Source organism: Drosophila subobscura, chromosome O (genome assembly GCF_008121235.1).
Source record: "Drosophila subobscura isolate 14011-0131.10 chromosome O, UCBerk_Dsub_1.0, whole genome shotgun sequence".
Taxonomy (NCBI): domain Eukaryota; kingdom Metazoa; phylum Arthropoda; class Insecta; order Diptera; family Drosophilidae; genus Drosophila; species Drosophila subobscura.
The window spans coordinates 18467269-18484966 of record NC_048533.1 but is presented as its reverse complement, the minus strand read 5'-3'; the positions used below and the strand labels follow the sequence as shown (position 1 = coordinate 18484966).

Sequence of the window (17698 nt, the reverse complement as noted above, 5' to 3'; positions counted from 1 at the left end):
TATTGCTGCTTTCTTTGTGCGCGGCGCATAACAAAATGGCCGACTTCTTATCTGGCCCATTGTACACGCCCTCTCCCTCCATCCAGCTCACACACACACACACACACACACTTTCCATCTCCGTTCTTCTTTTTGGTGGGCAGCGACGCGTGCTTTATAAATTGTATTTAAAAGATATAGCAAAGCCCAACAATTCCTTTGAACAAATGCCACAAATAATTGCTGGCCTTGCAACGCGAGTGCTTTGTGCGGCATTCGCCAGAAGAACCAAGAGCTCTGCAGGCACTGCGGCTGGAGCAGCTGGTACTTGTGGTAGGTGCTCTAATCGCAGTTTACTCACAAAAGCAGAGAGTTAAAGCTCCTTAGTGCTGTTAATGATACGACTTATAAGATGGAAGTTGTTGCCTTTCAGAAGAAGGTTAAATATTCTACCTAAAAGAAAAATTTGGTTTACTGATTGGGAGCTTTATGTTGATAAAAAGATCTGGAAGATGTCCTCTTTCCGCTTCCAATACCCGCAATACAAATTTCCATATTTAAAAATAGATGAATCATTTTGTCAGGCGTGTGATCTGGCGATTATCCCCAGCATTAATTACTTGTCGTGCCCGAAACACCTTGTCAGACGTGTTCAAACTGCCAAATATTCGCTAGACCGTTGTAGCGCGTAAATATTAATTAACATTTAGTCAAGTGAAGCGCGGAGATACTAGCATGTAGGTGCTCGAAAGGAGAGGCAAACGAAAAGGTTCTCCTTGGGCTGGGGCCATGTGCTGAATATTTAATTTAATTTAATTAAATTCGCCTGGAAAATAACTTTGCAAGCGGCAACAACAAGTGCCGGGAGTAATGAGAAAAATTTGCATAAATATGTCTTGTCTTGTGTTTTGTCTCTTGCCCTGACTTGAGTGTTTGTAGCCGAAAGGAAAGTTATTTCCCAGTTCATTTCGTGCCGGCTCTTGGTTGAACTTCTCCTGTACATATCCTGTTGGGGTGGTGGAGGTGGCCGCTCGGGCAGAGATGTCGCTAATCCTTTGCAGGCAAATGCTGGCATATGCCAACACCAGAGAATCAAATACCAAATTAAATTTTAAATAACTCTCCACTGGCAGAGACGCAGCGGGAGAGGGCGCTGGGGCAGGAGGAGCACGCTGAAGGGATAACAACAATTTCAAATGTTTAAAAAATTTCGCTACTTATTCAAAAAAGCGATGAGCACGTGCCGCACATAAAGCGGCTAGCGACGCCCATCCCCAGCTCCCATTGTCCTCGAAGGATGCTGCATCTAATCCCGATTCCGTCAGCTTAATGTCACCAAAACATATTTCACTTTTACAAATTGAAAACAAATTCTACCCGCTGCAAGTTACAAAAATACGCATATCCTTTTTTCCCGTTGTGTGTTTGCCTGATAAATTGTTATCCTGTTGTGGGCTCAAGTGTGCGTCAAGTCCTTGTTTGAGTTGCCTTTGTTGCTGGTCAGTTTGGTTCGTTATTTCGTTGGTCTGCAATTTATTTGAAGAGTTCCACATCTACTTTCCACTGGAGTGGGAACGGGACGGGACGGGACGGACTTGCCATGTAGCTGATGCATGAATTATGCGTTTTAGCTGTTTTTGATCATTTTTTTTTGTGGCTGGTCCACACATACAAATCTTCCCCTCCAAACAGAAAGTTTGTCCATCAAAACTGTGCAACTTTGTAAGGTTACACTGGGCTGGGAATGGGAATACTTGGAATACAATTGTGTTGGTCATAAGTGATTGCTGTTCGGGTATGATGAGAACGTCAAAATATCCCTCGAGAATTCATAAATAGTTTACCAAATCTCTCCAAAGAGCATTCACATTTGTTGATGTCCATCTGGAATGGCAATGCCACAACCACTGTGCAACGGCCTGTGTCCTGCCCTGTTCGGGTTGCACCCCTTTTTCGGATGGCTGGCCCAGGCCGGCTCTAATAAACTTAACAATAACGGCTTTTTTATCACCCCTCCCAGGCCATTCGCCATAAATAATTCTAATAATAAATTAAATGCATCCGCAACAGCTCGGGCTCGGGCTCCGGCTCGGGCTCGGGCTGGGATGGGTAGCGTACTCGGGTCTGGGTCAGTGATGAGTGAGTGAGTTCTATAAACGATTTGCACCCCCATTTGTCTTGCCAGGATCAGACAGTCATCCTTGGCAATCGGGCAGAAGCACACAATGCACGGCCACCACAAACCCATTCTCTAAACCTCTCATCCCATCCTATCCAATTTGCTGTTTTGAAATGTTTGTGTCCGCTTGAGGACTCGCCAACATTTGATTTGTATTTGGGAAAGTCAGTTGAGCGTGGCCAAACAAATTGAATTAAATTATTGTGTTGCCATTCGAGACTCGTTCGTGAGTTTTAATTACCAATTCGCCTACCCATACACCTGGCTAAGAATGGCTGCAAAACTCAGGGCTGGGGAGCCTGTATCTCTGTCTGTGTGGAGGTGGTGGCACTCAATCAAATGCGTGTAATGAACTTATTTACACACTTTCCGTGACGAAATTTGATGGGCGCTTGCGGTTGAGATGAGTTGGCAAATGAAATTTTGGGAATGTCACCCACAGACACATTGCCAGTCAGCCAGCACCAGCAGCAGCAGCAGCCCCACAGCCACATCCTCAGCCACATAGCAGCAGCAATCTACCCAAGCAACCACCAGCAGACACCGGCCAACCACCTCCCCCCAATCATTGTTGGGCTTTGCCTTTTGACACGCACACCCGCCGACCCCAGGCCGGGTGGGAATACCAACTTCCTTCACCTTTGGATGTCTAAATATTACAAAGTGTTTTTGCGCCTGTGGCAGCGCGTCCACAAAAAAATAAAAGGGGCGTTGTATTTTGTCGTGGAACGACTCTGAATGAGGGGGAAAAGTTGGTGGGAGGATGGGAAGCGACGTTTATTGGCAATAATTATGCCAGGCTGCTGGCGACGTTCTGACCGACAATCCAGCCACCCCCACCCAGAGGCGACCCCAATTCCAAGGACCCCCCAGCCCTACGCTCTTCCATTCCCAATGCCAGCAGACAATGTCAAAGTGTGATTTTTCGCTTGAAATACTCTTGCTGAAATGCCGCTGCCATCGCAGTCCCCATTGAGCCGGGGGGAAATATGTTTTACTGGCATTTTGAATTATGTTGGAGTGCTCGTCGCCCGAGCCCGTTTATTGTGTGGCCATAGAAGGAGGTGTGGGGAGGGGATGGCCAAGGGCATCGTCAAGAGATGCTGTGGAGGCTGTGGCGTATCATTGAAAATTGAAATTTATCTTATATTTATTGATGAATGGGAATTGTGACAGTTCTGAAATTTGGGAAGGAAAAAGTGGGGAAGAGACCCGGTTAGATGGTGGGTGAAATGCTTGAGAATAGCTTTGTGGGCAATTGGTTTTTCATATTTAACGCGTAGAAGGTTTAGCGGTTCTGCTCGTGTGCTATGTAAAATGTTGTCCCTAAACGATATTTCTATTCTGCTCAGGGGTACAAAAATTATATTAAATGCTAGGCATGAACTTTGTAAAGCATCTTAGCGCAGAGCTCTACCCCTCACAACGAATCTCATTTGGCTACATAAAACGTATTTCCATATGCCTGCATTTCAAGTCACATCTGAAGTGGCCGCGACTCGAGGACAAAACGGAGTTTAATGTATTTTAAATGCGGCATTTAAAGGTTAAATTTCCTGGAATTAAGTGTGCTTCCCGGAGCTTGTATAGCTTCAGAGCGAACCCACTCTCTCGGCGGCTGAGGTTCATCATCATCATCATCGTCATCGTCAACGGCCATTATGCGAAGGCTGCGCCTGCGCTCTGAAGAGAACGCGAGAAGAAAAGGAGAAGGAGGAGTAGGAGGAGGTGGAGGGAAATTGTGAGCACAATGGAGACCCCGACGCAAATCACTTGAGCATATAAACTTGTGTATTGTACATAGTATTGTATACTTTACACATAACTTCATTTTGTGGGCATTATGTGCACATTTCCATCATTCGAATCACAATGAACACGCGAGTGCCCACAAAGAACTTCACTCATTGTGTGCTTGTGTGTGTGCCATTGTTCCCATTGTGCAATGTGTTAAAAAGTTGTAAGCATTCTTCTGTACCAACACCGATACCGATCCCGAAACCGAAATGCCAATTCCAACTGAGATCTTTGGCTGGTGCGCAGGCGCAGCACCATCTTAAATTTCCATTTCTATTCCATATCCTGCGTAGTGCGCACCCAAGTTCCCAACTCTGACAAACCATTTTTCCAGCGAAACCACTCGCGGGGATTTTTATGAAATTGTAATTCAATTAAATGCGAATACAATGTGGATCACTTGGTACTTCCTCCTCTGCTCTGCGCTCCTTTGTGTCGATAATTGTGGTTGTAATTGATATTTGCCGGCCCTCGGCCCGAGCAATTCAATTAAGTGCCTCGACAAAAGATTAATTGTGCGTGTGGGCGAGGTCGTTTAGAGAATGGGTTTCTTGCTAAACGGAAAGCGAGTCCCACCAGGGGAGCAGTTGGACATGAATTCAGCTTCAGCTGCAACAGAATGACAAGCCAACAGTTCTCCTGCGAATTGCTGCCTGGCATTGCTCATACGCCCCCGCCTACACATGCCAACACGAGCCATCTGCGAACATGATATAAACTGTACCCATCAGGCCACAACTATGTAAGTCAGGCAAATCGAAATGTTCTGTCATATGTACATTCGAGTATGTACCATATAAATATGTACATAAATACAGCGTAATGTAATGGCCCCTCCAAGAGTCACGGCACATGGCGAATTATGTTTTGACATCGCTGAGAACTGAGCAGCGGGTGATAAAAGACAAAATAACTTTGTTAACGAGGCTCTTAAGCACATGCACATGCCCTTCTAAGACAATCGCATAACAAATGGTTGTCACTCACTTCTCCAGTTCACCCTCCCCCTTGTCATCCCACACACACTCACACACACACACTCGTTTAAAAAGTACGTGAAAATGTGAGCAGAAAAATGCCAAACGACTTTTCCAAGAATGAGATGGAGGCTGTAAAGGGTGGAGGGTCTGCGAGTCGGCAGAGGCAGTGGGTGGCGCATTATCCTTTCGAGAAATGCTAATGTTATAGCAGGCAGCCAGAGCAGAGCGAATATAACCGAAAAAAGATAAATATGCAAATGTGTTTTTTCTTGTCTTATTTTGTCGTAGCTTTCCATCTATATTTTCCCATTTTGCCATTTCTTCATTTGAGCAGCGGCATAGTTGCGGTCGCTATATGAAGTCGTTAATGTGCTGGATGATATCCTTTATTTGTATTCGGCATGATAGAGTCTCTAAAGGGATAACATTACTTGGTAAAGATGTTTGTTGAATGATATACTTATCATATGGGAGAAGGAATGGAGTTGAGTTGATGATTAGATGATGAAGGAGGCTTAAACTTAACTCTATTTTAGTCATGGTGAATTTTCGAGAATAATTTTAAGTATCAAATTATATTTAGTGTATCTAATAGCCTTTCAGTTCGTTTCCTGCCCGCTCAGACAGCATTGAATTTCAATATGAAATATTTTTATATTTCCATCCGTTTTTTGGGTTTCTTCTTTTTATTTTTGGGGGTGCGACGATTCCTTTTTGCTACAGCAATCTATACACTAAACAAAATTTGAATAAAAATCTAAGTAAATTGCAGACATGCGCCCATTTCCAGGCCGATGCCCTTGTACCGAACAAATATTTTTTAAAGACAAAGGCTGCAGCCTTTGCAGCGCTTTGCATTCTTTGTGTCGGTCCTAATTCGGTTAGGTTTGAGGAGCCATAACCATTAGCACTGAGCATTGAGCATTGAGGAAATGCGCGTGTCATTACAAATTAAAGGGATAACATTACTTGGTAAAGATGTTTGTTGAATGATATACTTATCATATGGGAGAAGGAATGGAGTTGAGTTGATGATTAGATGATGAAGGAGGCTTAAACTTAACTCTATTTTAGTCATGGTGAATTTTCGAGAATAATTTTAAGTATCAAATTATATTTAGTGTATCTAATAGCCTTTCAGTTCGTTTCCTGCCCGCTCAGACAGCATTGAATTTCAATATGAAATATTTTTATATTTCCATCCGTTTTTTGGGTTTCTTCTTTTTATTTTTGGGGGTGCGACGATTCCTTTTTGCTACAGCAATCTATACACTAAACAAAATTTGAATAAAAATCTAAGTAAATTGCAGACATGCGCCCATTTCCAGGCCGATGCCCTTGTACCGAACAAATATTTTTTAAAGACAAAGGCTGCAGCCTTTGCAGCGCTTTGCATTCTTTGTGTCGGTCCTAATTCGGTTAGGTTTGAGGAGCCATAACCATTAGCACTGAGCATTGAGCATTGAGGAAATGCGCGTGTCATTACAAATTATTAACAATTCCAAGTGGAGGAAGTCGTAAAGAGGGCCAAACAAAAGCCAGGTCCAGTCGAGTCAATTCAATTGAGGAAAGGCTTGAGGGTTGGGTGAGTTGTCAAAGAATTTCTCGTTTGCCACGTGGGGCAGAAGGAGAGAGTCGAACACGAAGTTCGCATGATTTAAATGCCATTTTAATTGAGTTCCAGAACTGTTAACTGGATGGCAGTGGCGGTATGGCAGTGCGGCAGTGTGGCATGCCACCCCCCGTTGGTGTGCATAGCCAACAAGGTTTTCCAGCCGCATTCAAATGAAATCTGCCACCAGCTGGGAGTTGGTTTGGGTCGGAGCGTGTGGTAGAGAAACATGTCGCATGCCGCACACAGTATGAACGAAGTAACAACGATAACTACTGTGTGTATGCGCACAACTACGTTTATACATACAGTGAAATCTCAACCAAGCGGACAAACGATAGTGGATACACATACGCGTAGCAGATTGCAGCGAGACAGTGCACACAGATTGGGCCTACAGCATTTGCTTTTCTAAAGTAATTGTCTGACCCATTATAGCTGTCCATTAGGAGAGCTTTCACTGTATATATGTACGTGTATACGTGATTATGTGTGTGGAGTAGAGCCTTGCCAAAGGGGGCGTTGCAATGCCAAGTGGTCAGGGCTCGCAGTCAGCGCCATTGCTGTTCTTGTAATTATGAAACTATGCGGAAAGTGCCCCTGTCCGTGTTGGTGAGCACTTCCGGCTGCTGTTGTGTGTGTGTGTGTGCGCGTGTGTGTACATGTATGTGTATCGCTTCTTTGAAACTTTTCCCATTGGCTGATGCTTCTCTTGCCACTGCCACTGGCATTGCCACTTCTCCTGTTTTGTGCCCATTGTGCCCTGCGGCACAACTCGAAATCAATATCAGTTGTATCCTTCGGGCAGCAACAAAAGAAGCTGCTGATTGACAGAAACAATTCACATACACACACTCATGTATACGTACACTCGTGTAGGGGTAGAGGGTAGTCGCAGAGAGGGGTACACAATCGGAGAACAACCCTTCAACACTCAACTACATTTTGATTAAAATTTTATTTGTAGCTTCGCTCCAAATACAATACATTTACTTCCTTTGAGCGTACATATACACTACTCGAACAACAAAGCACACAAAAGAGAATCCTTTTCAGTTTTATTTGATTATTTTTATTTCTGTTTTTTCTCTCCATGTCCACATTCCGAGGGGTTGGTCCCCGACCGAAGCACTGCCATGTCCTGTCCCCGGCAACACAAGCAAAAAAGAGAGAGAAAAAGCTGCCATTCGCCTGTGAAATAAAATGTATAACTTCCATTATTATTTTTGATGTAGTAGCTCTCTGTCCCGCCTTCACCCCATCTCACTGGCGCCTCCGCTGTGCTTGCCCCTAGGTTTCCCCCCATTCGATGACTTTCTTTGGACTATTTTTTACTTGCTGGCGACTTGCTCACGCTTTATTTTAATATTATTTTAAATAATACGTTTTTTTTCCACTCTCCCTGTCAGCTGTCTGCAGGCGTCTGCCCCTCTGGCGGGGCTGCTGCTCCTTTGTTCCTTCGCTCGCATTTGGAGTAGCTCTTGAGTTACGTTGCCATTTTTGTGCTCCGTTCTCCGGCTCTCCGGCTCTTTATTATTTGAGCATTTATTTTGCATATTGTATTCTGTTTGTTTTTTATTCGCCTTTTGTGGCTCAAGTGCAAGGGATATAGCGGAGAGCAATTGCTTTTAGTTTTCTACATATTTGCCACTTCCTTTCTTTGCTGGTGTTGGAAGGGCGCAGAGGGGAGTTGTGTAGAGAAAGATTAGCAAGTCTAGTTGGAGTAAAGAATACAAGGAAAGGATTATAATACCCTTCATAACAATTTTCTACTCATAAAATATATATTTTCCTATGCTTTCCCACAACCGAAAACATCTTTCTCCTACCATTGGATAACGTGTGCCAATTAGTCTCAAATCCGGGACAGATCAAACCCGGACCAGACCACAGCATTCCACGTGTCCTGGACAAAGGACTTGACACACTCACCGCCACACAAGCGAATTTGTTGTCAATTAAACAAACAAATAAACTGTTGGATAAACATCAACGCCCCTTTATGAGGCAAATCATTGCGTTTAGATATTTATCGCACTCTTAACTCGAGTTAACCCCATCAAGCCACCAAAAACCCACCCAACCAACCCACCCACCGGATTGCCCAACCACTTCCCACTAGGGGCTCACACCACACGTTGTGTTGTCAACCACAGAGACAGGCGACAGTACACGTGACATTGGCGCATTTGAAAAATCAGAATCCTAAAACGTTCCGCGTGGCTTGACGAGGATCGTAAGGACGAAGGCAGGCGAACAATGAATGAGAGCAGCAACCCCAGAGCAGGCCCACGCTTTTTTAAATCCATTTATAGTTTCGGGTTGGTCTTCAAAACACAAAGGTACAGTTTCCTTCCACACGGTGAAGAGCGACATATTCCCCAGATCCAATTATGAATCGGAAGAGGGAGAGGGCGAGGGCGAGCGCAAGGGCGAGGGAGACAAATGTTCGACATGTCGGCTGGGATAAAAGAATAGAGCATCTCCTCTGCATCTCCTCCAGCGCTGCTGGCAGGCTTGGGCAAATGTAAAAAATCATTTAAAAGACAACATTTCGGAAAAAAGACCCAACTAAAAAAACACACGAACAAACACCACACACAATATGTAAATTATGAATTTTGAGTAAACAATCTGCGGAGTGAGTGCATCAAAGAACAGGTCTTCTGCAGAGTGTGGGGGTCATGTGGGGCCAGCCAGGCAGCCATTAGGGATCCCAGCTACTGTATTAAATCACATGCTTAATGCTCAGCCACACACACTCGAACAGTTCCATACCGCACACGAGTTTCATATGGTGTCTGCTTGGGCGGCAAACACCACTAACAGCCGAAAATCAAAATCAAAATCCAAAAAACAAAACAAACCAAAATGAAACGAAACGAAACGAAACGAACGGAACAAAAAATTGATTTCTCATCGCTTTGGCAGTTGCTCAACAGACGACGCAGGTTTCTCTATTGATGATGGACTCTCTGCTTATTAGCCGCCTCCGACTGGAGGGACTGCCCAGCATCAGCATCAGCCTCAGCGACTCCCATGCGGTACAGTGGTTGAAGGTGTGGAATTCAAATGGAAAGGAATATTAGAAAATATTTTCTATTTCGCATCTCTCATGTAGATTCGATCAGCAGCTTATGAACGTGAGGAACTTTACGAATGTAAAGGAAGAAATTAAAAATTATCTTCTCAAATGTGTGTATCTGGTTCCACTGTGCATCGGTGTCGCTGCGTCTCTGGCGGCAGAAAGGTCTGGGCCACCTACTTTACACGTTTGCTACTTGAAATGGCATTTGTTTTCTTTTGGTTGGATTTTTTTACTTTACTCATCCTTCGGTCGTTTCCTCGACTGTCGGTTGGAAAAATAAAACATTATTTACGAAGAGGTGGCAGCCAGCAGGGGGAGCATGTCGCGGGCAAATTAGTTGTAGCCATATAGCCTCTGACCCGCTGCTTGACAAGTCGCAGATTGGGTTACCCAATGAGTCGCTGTATCTTTCATGTCTAACGTGAAATAATAGAATATGTGTGAGGGAACACAACATTCGAAATGTGGAAAAGCAAATAATAACAAATAAATAAAACTAATGGCAGTGAAAATCTTCTGTGGGTGGTCCACAGACTTGGCCCCAGCGAAAAACATATGCCCGGCATTTAAGCGGCTCGGTAACCCTTTGGAAAGGATTCGCCGCTTGAGGAGTAGCAATCGCCCTGGGCTGGGACTCTCCATGTGCCATTTCTTGGGCGTTTCTTTACGAGAGCAGCTTGTTGTTTTTTTGTATTTTAATTGACGGGGCACTTCGGGAAGCCACAAGAGGCACAAGGCATGTGCCATCTGCCAGCAGAAAGGGGTTTAGATTCGTCATTCTCCTTTTTGTACTGTGTTCCCATTGCCGTTGGGCTGTATCTAATGCCCGATCTATTTGTCTGTTTGTTGGTTGTTTGGTTGGTTGGTTGGATGGATTGCTAACTCCCTCTCCCTATCCCTCATGGATGGCGTAATCGCCCGGCTATTAATTCATTGTCTATTATCAAGAATATCCATGCCTGACATTGTATGCATTTTGTGCCGCCACTCGAGGAGCATATGCATGTTGCCTGCTCTTGGCTCTCCTCCAGCTTCATTGTTTGGCAATAACTACATGGGCCGCTGCTACTCTGAGATATTATCGACAGCTCGTCCTCTAACAAGCTGCTGACTGACTAGGCAATGGTCCAGCTCCTGTCCATTCCTGTGCCCTGTGCCCTGTACTTCCCGCTCCTGCTGGATATGCTCTTTACTATCCCTTCTTTGTCCTGTCTATTGTCCACTCAAGCCGAGGGGCCTGTGCTGTGCCGGGCTCTAACCCACAGGCATTGTAGTGCCCTGACAATGGTACACACAGTCCCATTGTTTGGGGTCCAGCAAGCACATAAACATACGAAGTAGAGGGCACACATCCTGGGTATCCTTGTTGCTGTTGCTGTTGACTTTTCGAGTTTGGCAAGGGCCCACAATGGACAAATTGATATCCAATAATTTAATTTTGTTATCCATTCAGTCGCATGTTGGAAAATAGTTTTGTAATTTGCACTCGGCATGCGTGTAACCGATATTATTGTCCCCGGAAACTTGTCCCTTTGGCTATTGTAAAATTTCCCAAAATGTGCTGGTCATTTTCGCAGCTTCCCCCGCGCGCTCTCTCTCTCTCTCTCTCTCTCTATGGCCTGGACGTGTGTGGGTTTAGTTTTATTATAATTTTGTTTGTAGTGCCATGCGTCCGAATAGCCAAAACAAAACCCAGCTCGAACCGTTTGTGTGAAAAAGGATTTCACACTTTTCCACACAACCAGGCGGAATAGTTTTCCCTGGCCTTCGGTTTTGTGGGTTCAGGGAGGTCGTGTGGCTCGGCGAATAGTGGCAAATAGATAATGATGGTATGGATTAACGCTTCGCATTATTATATGCCCATCATCATCCATTGTGATGACCAGTCGGGCATTCCCGACTGTGGGTGGCCACTATAATTGGTTGTTTGTGCTATGCTCTGCCTGGTGTCCGTTTTGGGGAGGTCCTTTGTTCTCCGCTCTACTTCTCACGATTATAAATTACGTGCGGTGGAAATTAAATATTTATTTAGTTATCCCCAGGGTATCGAACAATGGCCTTTCGGAAAGGAGTCGCTTTATTTTCCATGAAATTATTTTCATAATTGTTCTGATTAATCAGCCGTTCAATGTGGGCCAAGATGCTTTTATTGTTAACCAGAGTGATTTATCTGCATTTGTTATTGGACGGATTAATCGGTTAATAGATTTTTCATTTTCAATGAATTGACATTCAAATAATTTAAAATGCAATTCTAAATTATTAGAAATTAATTTATCCTTTTGGTCGAATTACTGATGAGGTATCTATCTATCTATCTCTCTATTCATTGAAAAAATTCACTTGAAAAACACCCAATGGCAAGAAGTCGGATTTATGGATTAATTATGGTCTAACGTAAAACATCTCTAGTCCACCAACTTTCCATAAAACGAAACTAAAACTCACACAAAATCAGTGTTCAAATTTTTTAAATTTCATTCACACGAATTTATAAATCGTGGTCCACCACGATGTGGTTTTATTTATGTTTTCCAGTCCCCTTGAAAAATGACTACCTAGAAATAAAATCCATTTAATTCCAATTAATTGTTTCATTTAATTTTATTGAATTATTTTGTAGATTTATTAAATACTTTAACACAGTGTTTGAAATGTATTTTATCTAATACATAATATGATATCGTATATTTATATATTTATATTTATATGATACACGCGGATATATCCATGCTTGATGCGATCGATCCATCCCTTACAGAATAAACTCTTCATCTCTATCGTCACAATGTTAATTTCAGCTAAATAAATGTATCTTAGGGCTCTTAACTGGGCACCGACATCCATCTGTATATGTAATGTCTATAAGTATGGTCTCTATGGTACAATACTTGGGCTAGCAGTTCCACAGTAAACGTAATTTACAGTCACTGTTACGCATAAATGGCTAGGATAGATCCCGCTCTAAGCGATTTGCCTAAAACAAAATCGTACACACGATTTGGGGTTGGGGCAGGGACGGCCTCATTCGAAGGGCCTGAATATGTTGGTGCTGCCTCAATCTTGGGAGTCGGCGTTGCTGCTGCGGTCCAGGCCGATGCCGCCGGCGCCATTTGACTCCGACTGCTCGATATCCGCCGCGCTGAGGACTCCGGGTAGGTAGCCCGTGCCGGTGTACGGGGCGGAGAGGAATCGCTTGGCGTGGGCCTGCATGAAGGGATGGTAGCGGTGCGTTGGCGAGCCAAACACGGTGGGTGGAACCAGGGGCGAGAAGGCGGACTTCATGGGGAATGGCGGAGACGGTGGCACTTGGGGCGGTGTCTGTCCGAGATCCTCGCCGGTCAGCATGCACTCCATTGCCTGCAGGACGTCGCCGCGGAACCGCTGCATCAGTTGCTCCACGTCGCTGCGCCGGCGATTGGGAAACACTCGCATCAGGACATCGATGGGAGATCTCTGTTGCTGCTGCTGCTGCTGTTGCTGGGGATGCTGGCCGAGATGCTGCTGCTGGAGGGGAGAGTGCGCCGCTGGGTGGTGGTGTGTGGGCAGGCCGGCGGCGGCCAGGAACTGCGTGTGATGGTACGGCATGAAGCCCTGGGCATGGCCGTTGCCAAAGGAGCGCAGCAGGTGCAGATTCTCGGCGGGAGTATTGGGCGGCGACTGGCTGTCTTCTTTCTTGAGGCTCAGATTCTCTGGCGTGGCCTCATCCGGCGCCGAGTCCACGTCTAGATCGGACTCGGGGGAGCTGGGCGGACCAGTGCGGGCGGGCGACAGACTGGCGGTCAGGTTGAACAGCCCAGCGACCTTGGGCCGGGGACTGCTCGGTGAACCCGACTCAGAGCCGGTGTCCTGGTCCGTCTCGTTGGACAGGGCTGCTCCGCGCTTCGAGACTGCAAGAGAAGATCAGATCGGGGGCCAAGATTAGTCATCGTTCAGGTAGCGCTCGTTGTGGAAATTGTGCGGTTTTCCGCTTGCCGGGACATGGCAAATAAAAGTATCGAATTGTACAGAAATGGGAAAGAATTTAATCACGGGAATCGCAAACACAGGCGACAGCAGGACACGGGCAAGGTGAGGGTTCGTTGACATGCCAACCCGGGACAACCTGCTGTTTTTTTTTTGTTGCTTCACAAATGAAACAAGTTATACGATATTTTTTTCTGTTCTCTTTTTTTGTTTGTCTGTTTGATTTGGCAGTTGACGAAGCCGCAGTGAAAATTTAATTAAGTTGAGGGTGCGTGAAAACGCTCCTGGATACCGAACCCATACCCGAACCGATACCCATCGCAGTCATCGTCCTCTTCCAGAATAGGGAGACTCAGGTGCTCCCAGAATGAATATCCAAACTCAAGCGTGAAATCGTCTTGGATTTCAGTGCAAATAAAGAAGAGTCTAGTGGTCTATTACTTAAATAGACAGGTTCTCTCGATTGATTCGCGTGAGAATCCTTGCGTGTTTTTCTTTCCCGAACAACACACAAAAAAAGGCAAACAAATAAAGGAAAATACTCTGGGATCTGGGGGGAAGTAGCTCAAGTTACGCCCTCGCCCTCAGCATGGGGTTGTCTTACTCCCTGAGTTTTTCTGTGCCGTCCCCCCATCCCAGGGGATAGTCCTAATGAGTGGGTGAGGCACAAAGGACTTTGATATCCCCTGTTCGTTGAGAGACTTTGTAACTGTTTGGCATTTGATTTGGCAACTCGGCAAGGGGTTTGAGTTGTAAAGAAATATGTTTAGGATGAGCTGTGCTGATCTGTTCTGGGTTGATTGGCTTGGATGGGATAATGTTGGATAATATATTGTATAATGTTACATTAACTTTTATTGTTCGCTGTTTCTTTCATGCTTGTACTTGTACCTTGTTTGAAGAGATCACACAAGATGATGCACTCCGATTGTTTGGCACATGAGGTAGGTTTACAATTTGGTGTTCAGTTAAAGTGAGAGCGGAGAATCGCAAAAGAAATGTGGTTAAATATCAAACTGAGGGACAGACACTCTCTTCTGAAAGTGTAAGCAATACTGATGGGAAATATCCCTTAAAGAGTTTATTTTATCCAAAATCAAGTAACTTTTCTTGTACACCAGATGTTCATTTTTAAGTCCAACAGATTTCTTGGGGCTGTATAATTAAGTATGGGTCTCTCCATAATGAGGACTTTAACTTTAATTGTTGCAATTTTGGTTCTAAAATCTGCAGGCCCCCTTTTTTTTAGCTTGAGCCTAAACCCTCGACATTTTCATGCACCGTTTGGCAAAGTGCACGGCAACAGCTTGGCTGGGTAAACCTTTGTCACAACAACACCCTACACCCCCCAACTGCACACACTTTGCCACTCCATACACACTCACACACACACACACACACACACACACATGTATCAGCAGTGGTGCACATGCAGCCGCGAGTGTGGCACTTTATGCACCGCTAACTTCTTAACAATTGAAAACAAAATTTTCTTAACGCGTTCTTTTTCCGCTCGACTCTGAAGCGCCCTCTGGCCCGTGGCCATGCGGAAAGACCTCCTTGGATGTGTTGGATGAGGAGTTTGGAACGGGATGGAGGTGTTTATAATAATCTGATTTCTTATAGCGACTTACCGGGACTCTCGTCCAGCTCGGTGCGTGTGGGTGAGAAGCCAACGCTGAGGTGCTCGGAACGGGTGCGTCCATCCGTGTCGGATTCATTGCCATTGTAGTGCTGCGACGGCTGTCGCTGTGGCTGCTGATGTTGGTGCTGGCTGTGCTGCTGCTGCTGCTGGTGATGCTGCTGCTGTTGCTGCTGCTGCTGGTGATGATTGGGCGTGGAGCTGGATTCAAAGCCGTCGCTCGGAGGCGAGGGAATCCCTCCATGGAACACACCATTCTGGCCCGATCCGACACTGGCTGGACCTCCATTTCCACTGTGTGTGGGACTATGTGGTGTGGGCGTGACACTGTCGCTGCCATTCTGCTGGCCGGAGCCCGGAACGGATGTGTACAGCAGACCCAACTCCCGGGCCTCATTCTCCTCCTGCGCCTGCTGACGTCGCAAGGCAACCTGGAATCAGAGAAAGGGGAAGATCCTTTGTGAGTGGACTGCTAGGAAGAGTGAGGCCTGATTGTGAACCCACCTGAGCGGCCATGACCCGCTGACGTTCCGCAATGAGAGTGCACTTGGCGCAGACACAGTCCCGCCAGCGGCAGTAGCGCTTGTGGCCCTTCAAGGCGCTGACCTGCAAGGCAAAATAAGGTTCATCTGTGAGTAAGGTTACCCAACAAACTGATGCAAATGGACGTACCACGCCATGATTGCGACAGCGAGCGCACTTAGGAGTGCGTTGATATCTTTCGGAGGCGGCGCGCAGGAAGAACGCAGGCGGAAGGGCTCCGAGCACCGGATGCTGTGACATTAGGTTCTGCATATCCACTCCCGACGGCAGACTCATTTCAATGGTAACAAAACTGATCGATCCCCCGTACCGTTGATCACTCACTACACAAGACACTGCTGGGTTGGTTTATTGTTGTAGACTCTCTCTTTTGTATAATTTCACTAGAGATCTTATTGAATCTTTTCTATGATTTATTAGTAGTTTATCATTGAGAATTTCGTTGGGTTTGGCATAACAATTGCTGGACTAAGACGCGCGCCCTGACGACATGACACACTGAGCCCTCGATTGCAACTGATTCAAGTTTTTTGGTTCAAACCCAAAACGCACAGCAAGAGCAGTGGCAGTGGCAGTGGCAGTAGCAGTAACAGCCAGCAGCAGCAGCAGCGACGGAGGCGGCAGCAGTGCCAAGGCAAATGGCGGCAAGCGGCAACATTTACCAATACAAAAGCGGATCACACACACACAGACACACAAACAGACACACACTCGCACGCACAGAGCCACAGATACTAACGGAGGCACTCACAGCCCCTGGCAAAACGAGGGTTGAAAGTACATAACTAAAACATTCAGAGAGTGTTGCAACCACCTTTGTGTGGCACAGCCACAGCTGCTTGCGTCGGCGTCACTGCCGCCGCTGCCGTTGCCTCAGGCTCTGCGGCAGCATCAGCTTAGCAGCAGCGGCAGCGGCAGTGGCAGTGGCAGCAGCATCGTTAGCAATTAAGAAAAAAGTTTCAAATATAATTTGGTACTGTATACAAAATTGTGCACTCGAGGCGGCGACGCGGCGTATGAGCAATATGGAAGGAGATCTCCGGGACTGGCTGTTTGGTTGGTTGCTCGGTTGGTCGGATAGCTGCTTCTGCTGCTGCTCTGGCTTCTGATGGTGCGGTGGTGGTGGTGCTTCTGCTGATGGTGGTGGCAGTGGTAGTGGTGGTGGTGTTATTCTCTGTTCTGGTGGTTGTTTGAGGTTTCTTTCATTTTCTTTGTTGCCTTTGTTTCACAATTTCTTTTTTGTGTGCTGCTGCTACAGCCGCCACTCTATGTGAGTGTATGCGTTCGTGTGCGTTTGAGAGAGCTTTGGGGTCTTGCTGTGCGAATGGAGTAGCGGAATAGCCAACCAAAAGCGTTGTTGTTGCGACCTCGCTGCTGGTTGGCATGGCGGCGTAGGCGAGCCTCTCACGCTCGCACACAGCTGCACACAACTGACACAGTTGGCAATGCTGATGCTGATGCTGCTGCTGCTGCCGCTGCCCCTGCCGCAGTTGTTGCTCTTCAAGTGGCGGCTGCGGAGTGAGAGGATCCTAAAATTTCCGCCTGCTCCAGCTTCCGCTCCCCAGTCTCGTCCCGTCTCCTGCTCCGTTTATGTACTCGTTTCATAAACTAACATCACAGGGAAAGAGAGAGAGAGAGAGAGAGAGAAACCCGGAGGATGGGGATGAGGATGGTTATGAGAGTGAGGCTGAGAGTTCAGCTGGTGCCTTGTCTGCTCTCCAGGCCACAGTTTTCCTTTGGTTTTTGGCATATTGCCACTTGCTTTTCATTTCCAGCTGCCGTCGAGGGGAACGAAATGTCTGGAGTGTGTGCTAAAATCTCCATGAATAATATCCCCAAGTGCTTGTAGAGAATTAATTGTTTATTTTGTCTTTGTTCTAATGAACTAATACTTATCATAGAGGAAAAGTTA

At 45.9% G+C, this 17698-nt stretch overlaps 1 protein-coding gene across 1 annotated transcript; it reads right to left on the bottom strand.

The window, feature by feature from the left end:
- Positions 1–12335: 12335 nt before the first annotated feature.
- Positions 12336–16308, bottom strand: LOC117897013 (doublesex- and mab-3-related transcription factor A2). The gene is made up of 4 exons (XM_034805585.1): positions 15916–16308; positions 15748–15849; positions 15236–15674; positions 12336–13525 (listed from the first exon to the last, which is right to left on the bottom strand). Exons 1-4 carry the CDS (start codon positions 16060–16062, stop codon positions 12693–12695), a joined length of 1521 nt encoding a protein of 506 aa, XP_034661476.1. The 5' UTR covers positions 16063–16308; the 3' UTR covers positions 12336–12692.
- Between the last annotated feature and the right edge of the window lie 1390 nt (positions 16309–17698).